Raw genomic sequence first — 22,676 nt, 5'->3', positions numbered from 1 at the left:
CCTCCTCCCCCCCCCTCTGCAAGGTTGTTGTAGGGACCCAGAGAGAAAAGAAAGAGAAAAGCCCAGGGGGAGAAATGGGAAAGAGGCTGAGCAAGCTGCGGATTCAAGCTCTTGCAAAAGGAGGGGGGAGGAGGAGGAGGAGCAGTGGCAGGTGTGCACTTGGCTGAGACAGACCTAGGAGGGCGTGGAGAAGCCGGCTGGTCTGGCTGAGCAGAGATGGAGGCGGAAGGGAGGGGAGGAAGCTGTCCCAGAGTACTGCCAGTCAGTTACTTTTGTTTCTGCTGTATGGGTGCAAAAATGGTATCTCAAACCACAGACCTGTGAGGGCGAATCTTTGGTGAGGTCTTGCCCTGTCAGCTCCAGCACGCATGTGCTTGTGCATGTATGCGCTGGCCCGCTGATTTTCAGCCTTGATTTTCGGTCGTTTTTCGCCCTCCGGAGGTTTCTCTGAAGCCTCCGGAGGGCGAAAACCCGCCCAACTAGCAAACCAGAGGTTCGGGAACAGACTTCCGGTTTGTGTGTGTGGGGGGCTGTTTTTCGCCTTCCAGAGGCTTTAGGGAACCCTCCTGAAACCTCCGGAGGGAGAAAAATGGCTCAATGGGCAACCCGGAAATCCGTTCCCGATCTCTGGGTTGCGCATTGGGCTCTTTTGTGCCCTCCCCAGGCTCCTAGAAATCTTCTGGAGCCTGGAGAGGATGGAAACTGGGCCTACCAGACCCACCGGAAGTCAGAAAACAGTCCATTTCTGGCCTCCAGAGGGCCTCCGGGAGGGTGGGGGATGCTGTTTTTGCCCTCCCCGGGCTCCAAGAAAGCTGTGCGCGCCTATGGGGGGGTGTCGCCATCACTGGCATAGATGTCCATATGGACTTCTGCCCAGAGGCTCAGGCCGAAGGCTTCTTCAGACGCTGCCCTCTGGCCCAGAAACTGGTGTCCACTGATGTTGCCCAGCAGTGAGTGTGTTCCACAGCGAGGCTGCCTGCCTTTGAGCTTGCTTTTACCTATGGCAATAGTGTGGGTGTAATCAAATTGGAGGACAGTGAGCTGAGACAGAAGGAGTGAAAAGAGGCGGAAGAGGGCTAGAAGCAACAGGTCGCTTTGCTCTTGTTCTGCAGACAGTTTGTCTCAAGATCAGCCATAGAGGTGATTTAAAAGAGAAAAAAAAGGTTACTGTGGTGTGGCTGCAGCTATGTGATCAAAGCTGCCCTCTTGACTTTTTTTTTTGTGGCTCCTCTGACACCTCTGATGTCAATTCTTACCCTTCCTCCCAAGAGAGAGCTTCTCATGCATGTCTGTAACGCATAGTCTTCTTTTCCATCGCCTCCTTTTTCCTCTCCCAAAGCTAAAGATTTCGTGATGCCTTTTGCTTGGAGATGGAGATGAGGACCCGAGGACCTTCAAGCAGGGGCTACTTTACTTCAGATATGTACAGTTTCTTATCGCCTCCTCTTTGTGTTTGTATCTTCTATTTATTGATGTGTTTTTATTTGACTGTACACCGCCCCGAGTCCCTTTGGGGAGAGGGGGCGGTATAAAAATCTAAATAAAAGTAAAAGTAAAGTAAGGGGCACGAACGACAGAGAGGATGTTCCTCCAGAAACTCTGCCCAAACCAATCAGTGCTTGAAAAGTGAGTATCAATAGCTTGATTTGGATCTGGAAAGAGACCACAGCTGTTCTGACCTAGGCTTCCCCAAACCACGAAGCAGACTCCGTGCCCCAACAAAACGCCTTTTTTTATTAAACTAATGTGAATTCCTCTCATTCACATCCAGCAAAGTATCGGCAAAAAGTCTTTCAAGGGTGAATTTACAGTCACAGACCTTATCAGGCTTGGAGAGCTGCCAAGGCCAATATCTTCCAAACGCCATGCCGTATAAGAAAATACTTGGCAAGGAGTCTCTGAGAGTCATGAACAAATCTTCACACTAATTAAACGAACAAATTATCTCCAGCAAGCTCCACTCCCCCTTCGCTCCTCTTTATTCCCTATGGGAGGGCCATTCACCATCCACCTGCGCCTTTACTCCCGAGTTGGCCCTTGTTCCTTACCTGTTCCCTTCTCCTGGCCCACTTATCTCTGACTCTGAAGGCAGCTGATGACTGTCGGGCAGCCCTGGCCCCACCTCTGCCTCTGACCCAGAGCCCACATCAGAGGCTTCCGCAGACTCCAGGACTGGCCCATGTTCTTCCCCAACCTCCTCACTGTCCAAGTCTCCCACCAGCTCTGCTGGCCGCTGGCGGGCCACAACGACAGCTAGTGCAGATGGTTACGCTCAAGCCTAATGAGTTTGGATGGGCAGGTCCCACAGAGCAGCTTAGCTGTCCTGGTTTTGATTAACTGGAACTTTTGGACAAGGTTCAAAAGCAGTCCCAGATATACTACAGATCATTGACCTAAGCAGGTGGTTACCAGAATGTGAATAATTGTCGCAAAGCTTTTTTTGTCCAAGAACATCAGCCAATCCATTGATCAAACACGCTTTGAGTCACAGGTTCTTCTAGTAAACATAATCAATCCCAGAGGAGGCCCACACTGCAGGCCTTCCTGCTTAGATTAGATCAAGGGAAGGCAATCCTTCTAGGCTACTGCATTTCTCCCCCTAATTTTTTCAGTTGTGAGTTGTTTTATATCCAAGTATATTTTATTCTTTATACTGTTTCCACCTTCCCTTAAAATATCAACAGAATCCGCAATAGTTTGAGAATCAGTGTCTCCCCTAGATAATTGATGGTCAAGCGGAAACTAAGTTAAAATCAGCAACTTCCTCAAACCCCCAAATAAGTTACCCAGACCTAATCCACATATCAAAGGATAAGACCCGCAAACACAGAGTTAATAAAATTAGGTCTCCCAGAGGGACTGCATGCTCACAAGAATAAACATATCTTCACACACACACAAACACACCTCAAGTGTCATCTAGATTCAGCAGGTGGACACTTCACCCTGGATAAGCTTCCCCTATAAAAATCTGCCACTGTACTCCATTTCTATGCAGCCTGCCCCTAAAGGCAAATTGTTTTGCTTTTAGAAATAAATATTTCTTCTTTCCTCACAGCTGTCTGGATCCCTTTTTTTTATTCTTGTGCAGTCCTGGCTTGAGATGGAACCCCAAATTATTCTTCTGACACAATGATCGAGGAATATGGCAATGACGTAATGACAGTAGAAGGGGGAAAGGAGAGATTTTAACCATTTACTTCTACAATACTTTTTTTGGGGGGGTTGCATTGAACTTATTGGAATCCAGAGGTTACTGGTGCAAACCTTTTCTCTCCACTTCCAAAAAAAAATCTCTCACATGCATATATGCAAACACGCACCCTGTGAAAGGAGACAGTGTTAGCAAGTGACTCAGTTTGGTTCCTTCCTGAGTCATTGGGGAATTGGTATGGCAGGGGGGGGGGCAAAGACACAATCACACTTGCAAGCTTCTGCTACTTTGGCTTACTTTTATAAAGTATAGTTCTAGTTATTCTGCCTTATTTCCTGATGTGGTCTACCTTATCAGGCCGCTTAATAGAATTGAACTTGACTCTGGATGATACACTCATGCAGTTTTCTTCCTGGAGTTAGGAAAGTAATTGGCCAAGCCTCTTCCTGGATCTTTATCCTTCCACTGTGTCATTTTAAAACTTGTTTTATTATTATTTAGGATTATACCTATTTAACAGATTAACAGAGTTGGAAGGGACCTTGCAAGTCATCTACTCCTGCCCAAGCAGGAGACCCTACACCATTTCTGACAGATGGCAGTCCAGTCTCTTTTTGAAAGCCTCCAGTGATGAAGCTCCCACAACTTCTGAAGACAACTTCTATTCCATGGGTTGATTGTTCTCACTGTCAGAAAGTTCCTCCTTATTTCTAGGTTGAATCTCGCCTTGGTCAGTTTCCATCCATTATTCCTCGTCTGGCCCTCAGGTACTTTGGAAAATAGCTTGACCCCCTCCTCTCTGTGGCAGCTCCTCAAATATTGGAACACTGCTATCATGTCTCCCCTGGTCCTTCTCTTCACTAGACTAGACACGTCCAGTTCCTATAACTGTTCATCCTATGTTTTAGCCTCCAGTCCCCTAATCAACTTGGTTGCTCTTCTCTGCACTCTTTCAAGAATCTCAACATCTTTTTTATAGAGTGGTAACCAAAACTGGATGCAATATTCTAGGTGTGGTCTTGCTAAGGCTTTATAAAGTGATATTAGTACCTCACTTGATCTTGATTGTATCCCTCTGTTAATGCAATTTAGGATTGCATTGGCTTTTTTGGCTGCTTTCACACACTCTTGGCTTATATTTAATTGGTTGTCCACTAAAACTCCAAGATCCCTCTCACAGTCACTGCTATTACGTTGCCAGAAGATAGAGCATATTAGCAGGAGATTTAAAAAGCATGTCTGGATAGCCTCTGCCTTTCACTTAAGAATCTATCATTGAGTCCATTGCCTGGTTCAGGAATTGCTCCACAACCCTTGTGAGATGAAATGGAGAGGGCAGAACATGTTTCCATCTACGTGTGTTGATATCTCAGCCCATCTCCCTATTAAACTTCTCCCAAGACACACATTCTTACATAACTTTGGTTCAAAGCAGAAATGCTATGACCTTGTTTATGAGGAGACACAGTGCCATAGATGCTGGAATGTTTCCCTCTTTCTCTGAAAATAAGACCTCCCTGAATAATAAGCCCAATTGGGCTTTTGAGTGCATGTGCTAAAATAAGCCCCGCCTCAAATAAGCCCTCCCCCTAAAATATTTAAACACATGTGCAGCCGGTCCGTGCAATATTCCTGGTTATTATTCGTGGTGTCTGATTATTCTCTCCAGAATTACAGATGGCCTGCCTTAAATGCTACAATCATTATTTGAATGCATCTATTGGGATGCTGAACGTGGGAGCCGATGGGCCCTTGCTTGGTTAGTAGAGCTCTTCTTATATTAAAAGTCACTGAGATAAGAAGGAAGAATGTTACTAGATGATAGCTCTTGGAAAAATGGTGCACAAGGAACATAGATCAGTCAACCTTCCTCCTTTCAGTTTCCTATTTGACTGAAGGGAGACGTTACAGTATATATATTTTAGGAGTTATAAGTGAAGTTTGAAAAGATAGAAATATTCACTTTTTTCCATGCAAATTCTAGAAAATTGATTTTGCCAGTTACTGGCACAGTCAGCTTGACTGCAGCTTGACTCCATTAGTTGAAATGTATATTTTCCATCTGCATTCTGTTTTAAATACACAACGTTAACAAGATATGGAAGGAGAAAACAAAACTGGAACAAAGCAGCTTGTAGTTAGCATATAATTTAGACCCAATGCTTGAGAGAATGTGGCTGACTGAAGCTCTGCACCCCAAAATACCAAACTGAGATGTTGCAGCAACGTTTTCCTCTCGTCAGAACTAGTATTCCATGAGAGACATGAAAAAAAAAATGTTTGCTAAGAATCTAGAAATGGAGCCCTGGGAATCTCAGTCCTAGGGATAGTAGCAAGATTGACGCTTGAGATATGCATATTTCTATTAGGTGAATAGCAAAGGAAAATCCCTCAAACTTAAGAGTTTTCTCCAGCCTTGGTGTGGTTGGGTGTTCTGGTTGTATGACACATAACACTAGGTCCCTTTCATGTTGTTGTTCTCTGCACAGCTGATAAGAAGTGAGAGTCCAGCAACCCAGGGATGCTTCCAAGGGCCAGGTGAGCATATGTTAAATGCAGCCATCTGTAAAATAGAGGAATTAGCCGATAATAACAACAGCATTAACTGATAATATCACACGAGGACTAAATAATTGGCTCAGGCTGCAGCATGGCTCTCCGATCAAGTCAAGAGAAAGGCTAGGTGTAAAATGGCCTTCAGAAGAGAGGCCAGAAGCTGAGATGTGCTAACATCGCTGCTCATGGAGGATTTCAGTTATTCACCAGGTTTCCATTATACCACTAATTAAAGGGGGGGGTGAGGCACATGGGTGTCATTGTGTGAAAAAATATGAGCCTGGCCTAACCCAAGATATGTCCCTGAGTTCCTTTCCTCTAATTGATCTCAGTAAGAGGGGGCTCCTATGTTTCCTCTTTATTGACCTGTCCAAAGCTGATTTTTCCTTCTCTTATTTTTCTCTCCCCATCGCTCTGTTTTTCCTCTTGTGGACTGTGTGCCTTTTCTCATCAAGCTGTTGTTTTTCGCACCAGTGGCTAAATGAGCCGATCAGCAGATGGACTGCCAAGCGATTAACCTACAAATGGCAGGCAGCACTGAGCACCGTTGCCACTAGTAATATAAAAATCCATATTTGCCTGGTTATGGCACACTCACTTAGTGGCAGGTAGAGATAGGTGTGAGGTGACAAATGGAACTGTACTTGATATCTGAAAGGGCCAAGGATCTACACTGTTTTTGATCTTTGATCTCTCCCCCACCCACCAGCTGCACTTCATATTTTCAGCTTGAAATAATTCTTCCTTGAGAGCCAAATCTTTCTCTCCTGTTCTCTAAATTTGGACCTTCCTTCCTTCCTTCCTTCCTCCTTTTTTCAGCTTTAAACATTTCTTTCTCAAGAGCCAAATCTTTCTCCTGTTCTTTTCTAAACTTGGAGACACCTTCCTTCCTTCCTTCCTTCCTTCCTTCCTTCCTTCCTTCCTTCCTTCCTTCCTTCCTTCCTTCCTTCCTTCCTTCCTTTTTCAGTTTGGAATATTTATTTCTTAAGAGCCAAATATTTCTCTCCTGTTCTTCTCTAAACTTGGTCAATCCTTCTTTCCTTCCTTCCTTCCTTCCTTCCTTCCTTTCCTTCCTTCCTTCCTTCCTTCCTTCCTTCCTTCCTTCCTTCCTTCCTTCCTTCCTCCCCCCTCCCTCCCTTCCCTTCCCTTCCCTTATCTTCTTTTTCCTTCATCATTCCTCTCCCAATATGAACCATGATAACTGCTGTCCTAAGTATCTCTTCTTGGTTTAGTTACTAAATCCTTATTACTGAGAAGAGGAAAAAGAGTCTGATCAGATGACATCAAAAGCAACAATTACTCTGATAGAGATAAGGAACTGATTTTAATGTAGCTTTTCACTTGTCCAGGCTCGGCAAAGATAGCTCTCAAGCTTTGACTGAGCCCTCCTTTGCCTTCTTTCTCCAAAAATATTTGTTGTTTGAATTATCAGGGCTGGATGGTAAAGTGCCTAGAAAGCTAGATATTCAATCCATTCATATGGCCACTAGGAGATGCTCTTTGTCCAGAGTCAAATGGTATGAAATCTATTGCCTTGCAGCTCAAAGGTAAAATTACTGTTGATAAGGGTACCATTTCTATCTGTGTACCATTCAACCTGCCATCTCCATGCATAGAAGACTACAGTGGAAGAATGTTAAAGGATCTAACATTAAAGTTAAACTGAGTAATCAAATTAACTCAAATGAATTTTGTAAACTAGGCAGGCACTTCAGATGTCATCTTTTGTTATTTATTTCTCTCATCCTGCAAAGTAGAAAACTTTGCTTTCGGAAATTGAAAATATTTAAATCATCCCTAAGATTATCAATGAATAAGGCGATAACTGATTCAATTTATTAGTTCTCTGATTTGGGAAAACATCACTTGAGAAATGTTAGATATTTAATTATATGAATGTGAACCACTAAAAATGTGGTTTCTGGACACAGGTGTTTTATTGGCTGAGTGACTATTAATGTGATAAAATAAAAAAAGAATAAAATGTATTACTAGCTTACTAATGAAATGTAGACATTGAATTAATTAATTATGGAGCCCAATTAGCTGCTGAGTTTAAAGATATTTACATATTATTATAAATAAGTGTACTTGTGTATCTCTCTTTCTGAATTTGATTAACAGATGATCCAAAGTCCATGTAGCATTTGCCATACTGTATTTGCTTAAAATCACTGAAGAGTAATTATCATTTTATCTTCTTTAGCTATTCCAAGTGTCCAATATTAGAAACTACCGGTAATAAGTAGATCAATCCATTCATTCGTTTTCTGTTATGTAATGTATATTAAAATATTTATAAGGGGTTGGATATTCTAACTTGATCAACATACCTATTGGTTGCACTCTCTCCTGCTTGTAAAGATGTTTGCACATAAAAGAGTGTCTTTAGTAAGCTTTCAAGACTCATACCCTAAATAATAAGGTAGTGTTCCTGTAATTCTCATGGTGTCTGTTTCCTGATCTTGCCATCTTCAGACATCAACTTTGAATGTCTCCAGAGCTTCTCTCTGCCACTTCCTATACTGAAGAGAATCAATTTGGACTTACTTTCTCACATTTTCCATTTTCTCAGGACTCTTATTATTTCCCTCCCTTAACAGATCATACATTCTCTCGTTAAGAGTCTATCCATGACCCTTTATACTTATGACAATTCTTTGGTCATTCAGAATGGAAAGCTAGAAACATAGTGTCTGAAGAGCTGTGGTGGCGCAGTGGTTAGAGTGCAATACTGCAGGCTACTTCTGCTGATCACTGGCTACCAGCAGTTTGGCAGATCGAGTCTCACCAGGTTCAAGTTGACTCAACCTTTCATTCTTCCAAGATGGGTAAAGTGAGGATCTAGATTGTTGGGGGCAATAGGCTGACTCTGTACACCACTTAGAGAAGGCTGTAAAACACTGTGAAGCAGTATATAAGTCTAAGTGCTATTGCTATACATGTAGGAACATCTCTCGGGGTAGTGTTGAGTCCTTTGTCAAGTGAAACAAGAGGGGATGTTACAAAAATAATGGGCTACTTCTAGAACCATATTAAAACCGCTTGACAGAATGATTAGGAGCTGGGTAGGCTCTAATTGCACAGGCGAGGCTGCTAAATAGGAGTGATTAGTTCTGAGGATGTGGCTCCATTTGCCTAGCCAGGAGAAGTCACCCCGCTGTAGATATGGATTTTAGCCAGTGAAAGTCGCACGCGGGCGGCCTCCTCTTCCTCTGTCTCAGCACAGGCTCGTTTTCATCTATCCCGGGGTCATGCTCTGGCAAACACAATGACTTTCATCTGAGATACATCCAATTTGGTCACAGCTGGGGAAATATTAGCTTGTTCCTATTTATTGAGTAGCTGTCTGGATTTATGCAGACATCTGGGTTGAATTAAGCAAGCAACTGGAGTGTAAACTCTTCTCTGCCCCCCTCCTGTGCAAGCTTTTCATGTCTGGCCCGTTAGTTTGATTCCCATCTCGCTGCCCAGATTTGGGCCATCCTGCCATCTCCTTTCCCACCGACCCAGTCAAGCTATTTTCATAACTCAGGAGAAGCAGAATCATTGGAAACATTTGAAGCTCACATTTGCATGGCTCACAGACATTTTGCTCTTTGGCACGGAGGCATTAGAAAATTCAGGTAATGAAATAAAAAAGCTAATGATAAAAATCCAGTGAGTTCTGAGCATTGCAAGAAGAAACAGTGATCAGATTACTCGATATATTTAAGGGCTTCATCATGCCACCCAGCCTAACATTATTTTTGATTTAAAAAAAAAACCAATTTCCCCGCTGCAAATGTCTAAATTACCCAACCGTTATACAATAGGGTTATCCTTTTAAGAATGCCTCTTCAGATAAAGCTTAATTTATTGATTAAATTGCATTTCATTGGTTGTTACTGGAGGAAAAGTCATCTATAATATTTTACTACCAGTATTAATTGAACATGCATATAAAATACACATGATAAAAACAAGGATAGATTTATACGATGATTTACTATGAAGATGAACAAAGTACAAACAGCAATCTATATGCATGTAAATATGAAAGAATGTATGACAAATTACAACTAGTAAAACACACACACACAAACACTTATACAGATGGTGCTTTTGGGTAAAACTGTCATAACAGAAATAGCTCTGATACAAAGGAGCTGAAATGGTTCAAGAGATTATATTTTTAAAGAATGGGACAACCCCCCGTGACCAACTCACTGTGGCCAACTTGCGATGGGATAATTCAACAAATGCAAAAATTAAATTAAATTTGATTTAACAGTGCCCAATAATAATAAAATAAAATCAATCCGGAAATACAAGAATTACAGTAATTTTGATGAAAACGTGTTCATCAATAATAAAAGTAACTGAATGAAATCATTAATACAGTATTGAATTGGCAAATTATAATGTCTGGTGACAAATTGGCTGTGATGAGTTGTCCTAGACTCAATTTTTTATACTATTTTTTCTTGAGAAGCTTAAAATAATCCATGTGGGAATCTTTCTTAATATTTTCCTCATAACAAAAACCATGGTATGTACCGTATGTATGTATGCATGTAATAGATTTTTATAGCTACTCAACTTGCAACTTGCAACTCTGATTAACAAGATGCAAACAACAGAAGGAAAAGAAACTTAGGTCAACCCACAGTCAGTCAATTTCCTGCTGTATCAGACAGATTCATCCAGAACCCTTGTGCAATGCCTGGGGGAAAGACCTTCTAGAAGGCCAACAGAGCCGGGATGATTTGAATCTTGAGGCAGAGATATGTAGCTCCAAAGAGCAGGTACCATGACAGAGAAGGCACAACTGCTGGGTCCCACAAATGACGCTGCTTTGTAGAAAGGACTTGGAGCATATCCAGCTTGTTGGATCTTATGAGATGGGCAGAATTAGTAGGTACTCCAGCAAGTAACTAAGCCTGTGCCGTAAATATTCCTTTCTCTATCATCTCTCCCCCCTCTCTATCATCTGTCTGTCTGTCTGTCTATTTATTTATCTATCTTTCATCTTTCATCTATCATCTGTCTGTCTGTCTGTCTGTCTGTCTGTCTGTCTGTCTATCTATCTATCTATCTATCTATCTATCTATCTATCTATCTATCTATCTATCTATCTCTGTTTCGTTTATCTAGCTATCTAGCTATATATCATCATTTAGCATCATCTCTCTCATCTGTATATATATATATATATATCATCTATCTATATCTATCATCATCATTTAGCATCATCTATCTCATCTGTATCTATCTATCTATCTATCTATCTATCTATCTATCTATCTATCTATCTATCTATCTATCTATCTATCATCTATCTATCTATCTATCTATCTATCATCTACCATCTATCTATCTCATCTATCATCTATCTATCATCTATCTATCCAGTTTATAACTCAGTGAATTCCTTGGTACACTGGCAATTTGAATGTGGTTTCTTCTCTCTCCATTCAATGCTGATAAAAGATGTACCATGCCAGGTCAGTTCATTTATGGCTGACTCATATTCCTTTCACATAACATTTCTGCATGAGCAGATATAATCAGCTGGATTTTCCCCACACTGTTGCTCACCAAACTGGGAGGTCTGTTTTCTTGAAAAGAGAATAAGATGGAGAATGAAAAGTTAGGATACTCTCCAGAAAAAGCCTTAAGCATCATCCATGCATATACTTGCCAATTTTTATTCGTTTATCTCATCTTTTGTTCTAATTTTGATAGATTCTGAACTGCCCATAATGTGGACAGATAAACCTGGTTCTAGGTTATTAGCCAAGCATTCAGTCAATAGATTATAGTATACTGAAGTCTTTATTGGCTACACAGGCAAATAACTTTATGAATTTGAAATAGTTCAGGACGCTTTAAATCTCAGCTGGGATGCTGAATTGCAACTTTCAGAGTGCAAAACAGATTTTTCTTGTTTGCTGCTAGTAAATATACTTAAGCATATTGTAGTAAGCCTATATACTTATATATCTTGCAGGGGAGATATTATAATCATATGTAACGCAGTCCACTCTCTTTTCCCCTACTGTGATACTGCCCCGCTGCGATACTGTGGAAATACCCTCATATCTCTGTTTAGTCCATTAGTATGCCAGATTTATCTAGAGTGCTGGAAAATTAGGTTGCTCGCTGAAGACCATTATATGGTGACACACACCTCTTTTGGAACAAACAAGTGTCAAAGAGCAGAATATCCCATACTTCAGCAAACAGAGAAAAACTGAAGTAAGGCATTTTTTTTCTGATAGTGAGAACAATTAATCAATGGAATAGCTTGCCTCCCAGAGTTGAGAATGTTCCATCACTGGAGGTTTTCAAAAACTGACCAGACAACCGTTTGACAGGGATGGTATAAGGGGCCTGAGGTTGGATTAGAAGACCTCCAAGGTTTTTTACAGCCCTAGGATTCTGTGTTCTATGAAGCTCTGCTGCCAACCTTCAGCCAGCTGATAACAACAGACCTAAAATATGCAAAGATCAAAGCTGGGGAGAGAATTCATTCCTTTGCAGCATTCATTCTCTCTTAGTATTTTTGGAACATTGTGTCGGGAAGAAAGTAACTTTTGTAACTTTTGAAACTGAGATACCAGAAAAGCAAAAGCGAAAAGATGGATGCCCTTTGTTCAACTGCTTAGCTTCCAGCAGGCTGAGGGATCAAGGTAGTCTTACTTCCTCAGGGAGACTCTGCCAACCGCCTGGGAGTCCCACAATGCCCCAAAGGCCTTCATTCACAATCTTAACCCGTTTCCTTGGTAACAGCTGTTACTAGTTTTCCACCAATCAATGGCAAGCGGGACCGGGGGAGTCAGTGTCCTACATAAAGAGTCAGACAGATTAGCCCGCTCAGTTGAGGGCTTATTCCTTCTCTGGACCTTCTCCAGGAAAAAAAAAAGGAATGGCTAAAGGACTAGGGACCCAGCAAGCTGCACCCCGGCGATGGGCCTGCTTCCTGGCTGCCCTGTCACTGCTGTGTCTAGCTGTCCAAGCAGGTAAGAGGAAAGGCTTTTGGGAAGGAACACTCCAGGTGAACTTGCTGGGCTCGGTGGTGATGGAAATGTGGTATGGTGTGTGTGTGTCACATTGGTGCATGGTATGAGTGTGGAAACCCCACAACAGCTAGAATGGGGGATGTTTCTGGCAGAACATCGGAATCAGCAAAGGCTTTTCGAAGGGGTGCTCTCCAAAAGTGTGTAAGCCACAAGCAATGCATTTATAATAGATTTTTTAAAAATCAAATACTGTAGCCTTAGTTTGTCGTAGGACTACAGCGTGAGGAAATGAGAGGGAATGAGTTGGCCTCTCCTGTTCCACAGCAATGCGTTCCACATTGCTGACTCCAAGGTTAGAAAAGCACCTCATTCATATTCACGAGCCCAAGAAGTCATGATCTTGCTCTCTAACCATTAAAGCTGAGAGAGAGAGAGAGAGAGAGAGAGAGAGAGAGAGAGAGAGAGAGAGAGAGAGAGAGAGAGAGAGAGAGAGAGAGAGAGAGAGAGAGAGAGAGAGAGAGAGAGAGAGAGAGAGAGAGAGAGAGAGAGAACAATAGTCTCAAGTCAAACTAAGGTGTGTGGCTTGAACAGACTGCCAAGAGGGTTTCAGACGTAAGTCGAACAGAGTGAGGATTCTCACAGCTTTGAAACGGTGGCCCTTTCAGCTTTCACTGAGTAACTCATTTGGTCTTTAAACTGATTTAACAGAACTGCACTGGAAAGAGCACACATGCCTTGGTATCCTGTTTGTCTTCCCGATAGCCACTTGGTTTATGGCTGAAATAGAAAAGGGTTTTTTGAACAACAATAACAAACCATATGGATAACCTCTGGTACCTTTTCGCTGCTGGGTTTCCTGTTGTTCTGAAAGGCTGCATCCTTTACTTTCAATCTCTAATTCAGCTTGATCGGAGAGGGATTTGTTTCTAGAGGAAGCTAATCCTTTGGCTGAGATAAAGATTTAAACAAATATAACCTAAACCAGACTCACTTGGCACTGAAGGGTGCAAGGAAATCAAAAGGAAAAGTCTGGGTTGAATCAATTTATAGCCCAGGTGGATGGGAATTTGAATGGGATATAAAATTCACGACTGGAAGTTATCTTTGGACTGTATTCACTGTGCTACCACTTATGCGAAATGAAATGATGATATTTGGAATCAGATTGTGTTTTTGTGTTTTAACTCATTTTTTGATATTCCAAATTTAGCTGTTAGCACTTCATGGCAAGCCAAAGGCATGAACTTTCAATTGTGAACAAAGAGGTGGGGTGAGGTGGGGAGTTGGGAATCAGGGTTAAAATAAGAAAATTGCCACATTAATATGCTGTGCCTCACTGCAAAACAAGCATATCAATGTCCCACAGCCGAATGCAGGAAGAACCCCCACATAAATATCAAAGGAATCTGGGATACGGATATGAGGAAGCCCACAAAAAGAGCTGCAGAGAGATGGACAATACGAGGCTGAAAGAGGACATTGTGCGGTTGTTTCTCTTCTGCTCTCTGGAGCGAAGAGTCACCAGTGTTTTTCTTTTTGAAGTGGCTTCAACAAAAGTGATGTTTTCCTAGGAATAACCACATTGGGTGCCTTTCTCTTTAAGGAGCCTTTTCCCATCGCATTATGCCTCTTTGTCCTTGAGAGACACAGAGAGAAAGCGGGTTTGTTTATTTGCCTTTGAATGTGACCCTTTTATCCCTTGCCCAAGTTGGACTGGACACCAAGAACCAAGCCAAGAGACGGAGAATGTGAACAGACTCAGCTTTCTTTTCCCCCCAGGGTGGCCCTGAAACACATCTTGGACCGGGGCAAGCATTTAATTCATTGGACGGCAATGATTTCATTGATTTAATGATGGCCAGAGGCTCAGATCCAACTCCTGAGAATGGTAAAGTGTCTGCCCTGACACCCTCAAGGAATAGCAGGAGTAATTGCCGTCCTCCTGAGCTTCAGACCATCTGGGGTTATAGAGTGTAATTATAAAAGGCCATCCCAAATTGCAATGAGCACAATTGCATGGTGAGGCACAGTAAAACCCTGAATATGCCGGTCATCTGGGTTCACTTATATAGATCTAGAAATGATTACAGCAGCTTCTCAAAGGCCAGGAATATACTGTATTTTTCGGATTATAAATTTTTCACACCTTTTTCCCTCAAAAAAAGGGGGTGAAAATCTGGGTGCATCTTATACACTGAATACAGCATTTTTGGCCTCCGGAACCCCCCCCCCTTGCAAAAATGGTCATCCATAGGCTTTAGGAGGCTTATAGAGCATTCCTGGTGGCTGGGGAGGGCAAAAATGAGTGGGAAATTGGCTGTTTTTTGCTTGTTTTTGTCCCCCCCGCCCCCAGGAGCATTCTACAAGCCTCCTAAAGGCTATGCATGCCCTTTTTTTTGACAAAAAAGGGTCCGTTTTCACAAAAAATGGGCCGTTTTTGGGAGATCTGCCGAGTGCAAAAACTTTTTTTTAAAATTTGCCTCTTCAAAGTCTTATACTCCAGTGTGTCTTATAGTCCAAAAAATATGGTAGGTTGCATAAATAAATGTAAATAAAACCTAATGCTCATTTTCTAAAGTCAACGCATAAAGTCAATGACTTGATTGGAGTTATCCTTAAACACAGTGTTGTTTTGTGCACCAAATGAAGAGCATTTCAAGATATCGTTGCTATCATATAATATAAATGGATAACGTGCTGTGAGAGCCCATATATCATTTCTTTCTTTCCTGCCTTTATTATTTTTATTAATAACTGAAGGTGGCAATCCCATCTAATCCTCCTTCCTTCTCCTATTTTTCTCACAACAACCCTGTGAGGTGGGTTGGGCTGAGTGACAGTGAATGGCCCAAGGTGGCCCTAGCTGGCTTTCATGGCTAAGGCGGCGCTTGAACTCACAGTCTCTTGCTTTCTAGCCTGGTTCACATCTATTCTTTACCTCTGTCTCACTCCCTGCATCAATGATTACTTATCACAAACACAACTCTGCTATGCATGTATACGTATTTACACCTTACATCCCAATCAAGGATAGGTTGCTTTCTCCAAAGTCTAATGATTATTTCCTTAGAAAAAACACAGCCCTCGGGAGAAATGCATGACACAGGATTATCTCCTCTTAATTAACTCCAGTAAAAAGATGTTGGTCAAACACTTAGGTTCGTTGTGATTCAGAAATCATTTTCAACATCCAACATAACTGTCAGCGTTTGTTGCATAACTTCAAATCCAGAAGCACACACAGATAATGGATGCAGCAGGATTCATTAACCTCTTTATATACATAAGAATAGATGAATAAATGTATAATACCAACAGGTGGTTCTTCCAAATAAACACAAGGCAGGAGAGTTACAGGTAAACACATGCAGTTAGCATCATTTCAGCAGACAAGCCCAGACAGACTGCTAGTTTACTTCTCAGAGCAGCAGACTGCTTAAGTTTCTGTTTCAGTTCTTTGCACAGACTCAGATCTGTTTAAGCTCCCATTGGTTGACTTAGTTCCTATGCCTATTCATTGGCTGACCTTGTTCCCATCTCTCTCCCAGTCATGAATATTTTAACAATAACATCAGTCCTTTCATATAAGCAAAGTTGTTATAAAAAGCTTTACGACAAGACATTGCTTTGACCCTTATATGATTCTGTAAGTTATATTTCTCATAGCTTTGAGTTAAGAGATTCTGAAATTGATGATCTGAAGAAGGAAAAAAGTCTATCCCTGATTCTTTGCATATGCAGAATAGATTGTAACTGCTTGATTTCTGTGTGCCTTTGAATCAGCGTTTACTGCTGGCAATTGCCTGGATTCATCCCTGCAGTTTTCTTGGCAAGGATTTTCAGAAATAGTTTACCCTTGCCTACTTCCTAGGGTTGAGAGAGAGGGATTGGCCCAAGGTCGCTCATATGACCTTGTGCGTTAAGTAGAACCAGAACTTGTGGTCTCCTGGTTTCTAACTGGTGTCCTAACCACTAGACCAAACTGGCTCTCTATCTGCTTGATAAATGACAATAATAAGGAGCAGCGTATCCTATGAAGGAACTGCAAGCAGAATCCATCCTTGGAGCCCTATTATTCACCTACACCAATTCAAGGGGAGTTGTCATTGTCACCCATCACCAGGAACCACTGTCACAGAATTTCATAGCAGTGAGTCAGTGGTGGGTTTCAAAATTTTTTAGAACCTCTTCTGTAGGTGTGGCCTGCTTTGTGGGAGTGGCTTCCTGGCCATGTGACCGGGTGGGAGTGGCTTGCCAGCCATGGGACTGGGTGGGCATGGTCAACTTGTAAAATGTGATGAAACTCACTTAACAATGCTCTTGCTTAGCAACCAAAATGTTGGCTCGGAAACTCTGGCATTTGAAGTGTGCAAGTCTTAAAGCTGTCAAGTTATAAGACCCTTGCACCCCTAACCCTTTAGAAAAAAAACCCCAGGGGTGTTCAAACTTGACAGCTTTAAGACTTGTGGACTTCAACTCCCATAATTCCTCCTCCAGTCATGTCGGCTCAGAAACTCTGGCATTTGAAGCACGCAAGTCGTAAAGCTGTCAAGTTACAAGACTCTTGCAACCCTAATCCTTTAGAAAGAAACCCCCAGGGATGTTCAAACTTGACAGCTTTAAGACTTGTGGACTTCAACTCCCCAGAATTCCTCCTCTCACTCTTCATCTTGATGATGTGCGGACGGGCGGGGGAGAGAGAGAGCTGGAACCGGTTCTAAACGGCACTGTAGATTTGTGGAACCTCTTCTATAGAAGAGGTTAGAACTGGCAGGAACCCACCCCTGCAGTGAGTGCACCCACAAACAGAGCAATATATCTAACAGAATCATTTCGAAGTTTAGGTAAGGAAGCTATTCTGGTTGTGAGCTCTTTTGAAACATTATTTATGGGAAGGGTAGCATGTAAACTTAATTTGATGGGCATTGTGGTGTTCTCTGGTAGTTATTCAAGCCACACTTAGAAGAATAGGAAGCTTGATTGTGCAGATAAATTGTGATTTAATGCTAGAGTCATTCCTTGCTTTTCCCCTTTCTGCTCTTTCCAAATATTCATAGTGATTTAGGCAGGAGTAAACTGAGATCTGAGATTCCCAGAGGATCCGTTTCATGGCCAGCAGGTTCTCTCCAGCCCCAATAGCTACAACTCAGCAACAGGGTTTCTCATCATTTCAAGGCAAGAACGCATGAATATTCTAGTGGAAGCTATAAAATTGTCTCTAACAACAAAGATCCCAAAGCTGCCAAACCCTACACAAGAATCCTGGCCCTGTTTGGTCTCTTCTGCCTTCCTCCAATGTAAAGGGAAACAAGTAAAAGGCAAACTGGGGAGCAATTTTGTTTCTTTCCCTACTTCACAGACGGATATATGTTTGATGGCCCAAGGACCCCAATTAATGCTCATCAGCCCTCTAGACCAGGGGTCAGCAATCTGTGGCTCTGGAGCCGCATGTGGCTCTTTCATCCCTCTGCTGGGGCTTCCTGTCGCCGGTCGGCTCCACAATTGATAGGGCTTTCAGTTAGGACAGGAAGAGGAAAAAGGATGCTGCGCTAGGAGGAGACTCTATGGTAGGGGAACCGGACTTCCAGTCAGCAGAGGGAAAAGGATGCCACACTAGGAGGACACTCTATGGTGGGGGGAACCGGACTTCCGGTCGGTTCCAGAATTGAATGGGAGGCTTCCATTTAGGACCTATGTGGCTCTTGGAGTGTTTAAGATTGCCGACCCCTGCTCTAGACAAAGTAAATAACCATGGTTAGCTGGAAAACGCTACTGAGAGTAATTATGTTACTGTGGAAAGCTTTCAGACTCCACTGAATGTTTGCTTTCTGCTTAGCTCCATGATGTCCACGTGTGCCAGAGGTGGCATGCAGGGCCCTCTCTGAGGGTACGAGTGCTATCACCAGATGCTCTTCTAGTTTCCAGCATGCATGTGGCTGTTTTGGGGGCTGTTTTTCAGGCTGTTTTTTGGGCTAAAAACACCCTCAAAAACAGCCTGAAAAGGGATCAAAAATGGCCTGAAAACAGCCCCCAAAACAGCCAAAAAAAAAACCCAGGCATGCAGTGCACCAGCCAGCTGGTCTTCGGGTTTCCAGTGCTCCAGCACGCACACATGTTCCGTTTTGGGCACTCTGTGCTGAAAAGATTTGCCATCACTGGCTTAACTCCATGGAGAGGAACCTTGGGTGGGTGGAATGCCACAGGGAACAATATGCCATGCTCTGTTTGCTTTCCCTCTTGCTTGCCTATAGTTTGGTGCAAACTGATCTGAATTTTGTAGGATATGTTATGAAGTCCAGTTGCAAAGATACACTATCACACGCTCCCTTGGCAAACTCCTGACTTGTACGAAACATTCATAGCGACACGTCCCTGTTGCACTGCATTTTCTTCTCTCCTATTTTCCTGGCTGAATAATCTCACTGCCCATTCGTGCTATCTTTGATCATGTCGGCTGCAGTCCAGAAGGCAGAAACCATCGGGGATCCTGCAGCGGTTACCATCAACCATTCACACCTGCTGCTGAAGCGGCTTCAGGATCTTCTGCTCAACGGGAACACCAGTGACACCACCCTGAGGGTCCACACGGCTGGCTCTGACGAAATTAAAGTCTTTCACGTCCACCAGCTGATGCTCAGCTTACAAAGCGAGACCTTTGAGACCCTGTTGCTGAACCAGACAGTGCTTGACTTGCACGAGCCGCCTGACAACGTGGCCCTTTTTGAAAAGTTCATCAGGTAAACGGGTGGTGGCCTGCTCTCCATACAGAGAGAGGGAGGGAAATTCCACAGATTAGAAAGTGTAGTGTGTGAATTGTTTTCATTGACTCCATGCCAGGAGGGGCGCTGGATTTCTGCAGGCAGCGTTTGTCTTTCAGATCACCCTCCCTTGTGCCTACGGACCTTGTTGACAAGACCTTGAATGAAACCTTGTCAGCGATAAACAGGTCTGAGAAACACGGCTTGCTAAGATGTGAAGGGCTTTTCCGCATGGCTCACTAACCACAGTATAACACCATCCTGCTTGTTCTAGGGGTTGTAAGCGCAAGCCTGGGTTCAACTCTACCTCCTGGCCAATTGTGAAACAGCCTACACTCCTCTTGGCCTCTTCCAGAGCTTCCCACCTTCCACTTGCTGTTTAAAACCTTTGAAGGGAGTCATATAGGGGTGGGTTTCAAAATGTTAGCAAGGGGTTCTCTGCCAGGTTGCTTTGTGGGTGTGGCCATGGTGGGTGTGACCTACTCGGTCTCCTGCACCACAGCAGGGGGGGGATTTTTGCCCTCCCCGGGTTCCAGAGGCTTTCCTCGAGCATCCGGCAGGGCAAAAAAGGACTACCCAGGCTCCAGAGGCCCCCTGGAGGTGGGAAACAGGCCCATTTCTGGTGTTCCAGAACTTCCGTTGGGCCCGTTTTTCACCCTCCCCGAGCCTCCATGCGCGCCCTGCACTTACCTGCATCCAAAATAGGCCGCATGGGAACTCCTGGGAGCAGCGGGGTGGTGTGGACAGGGCCAGCCAGGAGTGGGATTTGGGGATTCTTGGGGAACCCCAAACCCCTGCGAACCCCCAGCAGCCCACTGCTGGAGTCATATTGATGTAAGCTTGGGATGCGGACCTGCCCTCCTGTTACCTGCTTGAGATTGCTGCATGCATTTTCCCTTGCTGGTCATTTGTCACCATTTTTCCAGTATCGTTCTCTTTTAGGCAGCAGGAAAATGAGGAATCTTCTGTTGTACCAAAAGGTCATCTTTCCCATTTTTGTGACCAATTGTATCAAACCTGGCAGCTCAACTCTAGATTATTAGGGCTTAGAGAAATAGCAAGGGAAGAGTTGGGGAGGTGGGGTAGGGAAGCAGTTCTCTTCTTTAAGCTTGGGATGGCAGATCTGTTGGGAGAAGGGAAGTGAGATAGAAGTGGCTCTGTAGCCATCATAGTAAAACTGCTCCTTCTCGCTTAAGCAGAATAAGCACAGCAATATCAAACACATGTGGATGGCTGGATGATTTCTTTTTTAAATGCCCAGCAGTGGACACATATCCAGATTTGATACTTATAAGAAATGCATACTACTTGTACTACTACTTGCGGTGCTGAATTGACATGGGGATTGTGTAGATGGCTAAAGAGATAAATCCCACCATCTCTTTTGTCCCCATTAAAAGGGAAGTTTTGTTGCAAAATATAAGCAAGATGATTATTTAACCTGGCATGAAAAACGGATTCTCATTGCCTTCTTTCTCTAGGTATCTGTATTGTGGCGAAGTCTCCATATTCCTCCATGAAGCCATCCCACTTCACCGTCTAGCCAGTAAATACCATGTGTCCAGTTTGCAGCAAGGGATAGCTGAGTATATGAGGTGCCACTTGGCTGGTGAATCGAGCCAAGGCCATGTAGTGGGATGGTACCATTACGCAGTGGGGATTGGTGATGAGGCTCTGCAGGAGAGCTGCCTCCAGTTTCTGGCCTGGAACTTCTCTGCTGTCATGAGTAGTCCTGAATGGGCCTCTGTAAGCCTAGATTTGCTGCTACTATTGCTTGAAAGGTCTGACCTAGTCCTCCAGAGTGAATTGGAGTTGTACGCAGGCATAGAGAAGTGGATTACCACAAATCAGCCTGAGGACCCTGTAGTGGAGAAGATCCTGAGATCCCTGCGTTATCCTATGATCTCCCCCAACCATCTTTTCCATCTGCAGAAACAGTCTCCTGTGATGGTGAAACACTACAGCACTGTGCAAGATCTACTCTTCCAAGCCTTCCAGTTCCATTCAGCTTCCCCAATCCATTTTGCCAAATACTTTGACATCAACTGCAGTATGTTCCTGCCCCGTAACTACCTTTCCATCTCTTGGGGGTCCCAGTGGGTCATTAATAACCCTGCTCGAGATGACCGTAGTACCAGTTTCCAGACCCAGCTGGGCCCCAGCAACCATGATTCTACCAAAAGAGTGACATGGAACGTCCTCTTCTCTCCTCGCTGGCTCCCGGTGAGCCTGCGTCCTGTCTATTCCGACTCGGTCTCTGGTGCCATCCAACCTATTAGAATCGAGGACGGACGTCCCCGTCTGGTTATCACTCCAGCCACAACCAGCTCAGATTTTGCAGGCATCAGTTTCCAGAAGACCATTCTGGTGGGTGTCAGGCAGCAGGGTAAACTCTTTGTCAAGCACACCTATAACTTCCACCAGAGCACAGATGAAGTTGCCGATTTCCTGATATATGCCGACTTGCAGAAACGCACCTCCGAATACCTGATTGACAACTCTTTGCATTTGCATATCATTGTCAAGCCCGTCTACCACTCACTCATCAAGATCAAAAAGTAGAAGGAAAATGGGGGAGAGACAGCTGGACACATCAAGGAGGAGAGAACCGCTGTTTGCATTGGAGGATAGCACTGACTTTTCTATTCAGTAATAAAGTGTCTGACGCAGGCTCTCTCTCTCTCTGTGCATCTTAAATTGTATTGGCCCTGTTGGAGAAGCTCTGAGAATTCATTGTATAAAAGAAGCTCCCTTTGAATCTGAGGACTTTGTTTTCTAGAGGCAATTAATCAGGGAGTGGAAGGTTCTCTTATCTGTCTTTCCATTGTTTTAAGGTTTTATCTCCCTTCAATTTGAAGAGACTGGGGTAAAACTGGAGATTCTCATGGTGCTGTTGAATAGGTAATTATCAAAGATGTCACATAGCAAAAATATATATATATATATTTTGTCTTCCTGGCCTAATTAGAAGCTGCCTTATGTTCCCCTTGTTTCCCCACGAGGTTTTGTTCCCTTGAGATAATTACAAACTGATACCCTGACAGAAAACCTCCTTTGGAATTTGATTGAAATTGGTGTGGGGTTATTCTTCTGTCTACCTTCAAATCTCTCCTTGCTTCCTCTAGTACTTTAGATTACCAACTGCAGGGAATTTCCATGGAGATAATTTGTTGTGTGTGAATTAGGATGTAGTTCCCTGAATCA

The 22,676-nt window shown here is 43.3% G+C and overlaps 1 protein-coding gene across 1 annotated transcript; it reads left to right on the top strand.

The window, feature by feature from the left end:
• Positions 1 to 12,620: 12,620 nt before the first annotated feature.
• Positions 12,621 to 22,198, top strand: BTBD17 (BTB domain containing 17; the record flags this gene model as incomplete). The annotated part of the gene is made up of 3 exons (XM_081938730.1): positions 12,621 to 12,714; positions 19,175 to 19,451; positions 20,954 to 22,198. 3 exons carry the CDS (start codon positions 12,621 to 12,623, stop codon positions 22,032 to 22,034), a joined length of 1,452 nt encoding a protein of 483 aa, XP_081794856.1. The 3' UTR covers positions 22,035 to 22,198.
• Between the last annotated feature and the right edge of the window lie 478 nt (positions 22,199 to 22,676).

Source organism: Natrix helvetica (genome assembly GCF_964273705.1).
Source record: "Natrix helvetica genome assembly, chromosome: 1".
In the NCBI taxonomy this organism is placed as follows: Eukaryota; Metazoa; Chordata; class Lepidosauria; order Squamata; family Natricidae; genus Natrix; species Natrix helvetica.
Note: the sequence above shows the minus strand (reverse complement) of the source record. Positions and strands in the feature narration are given on the sequence as shown.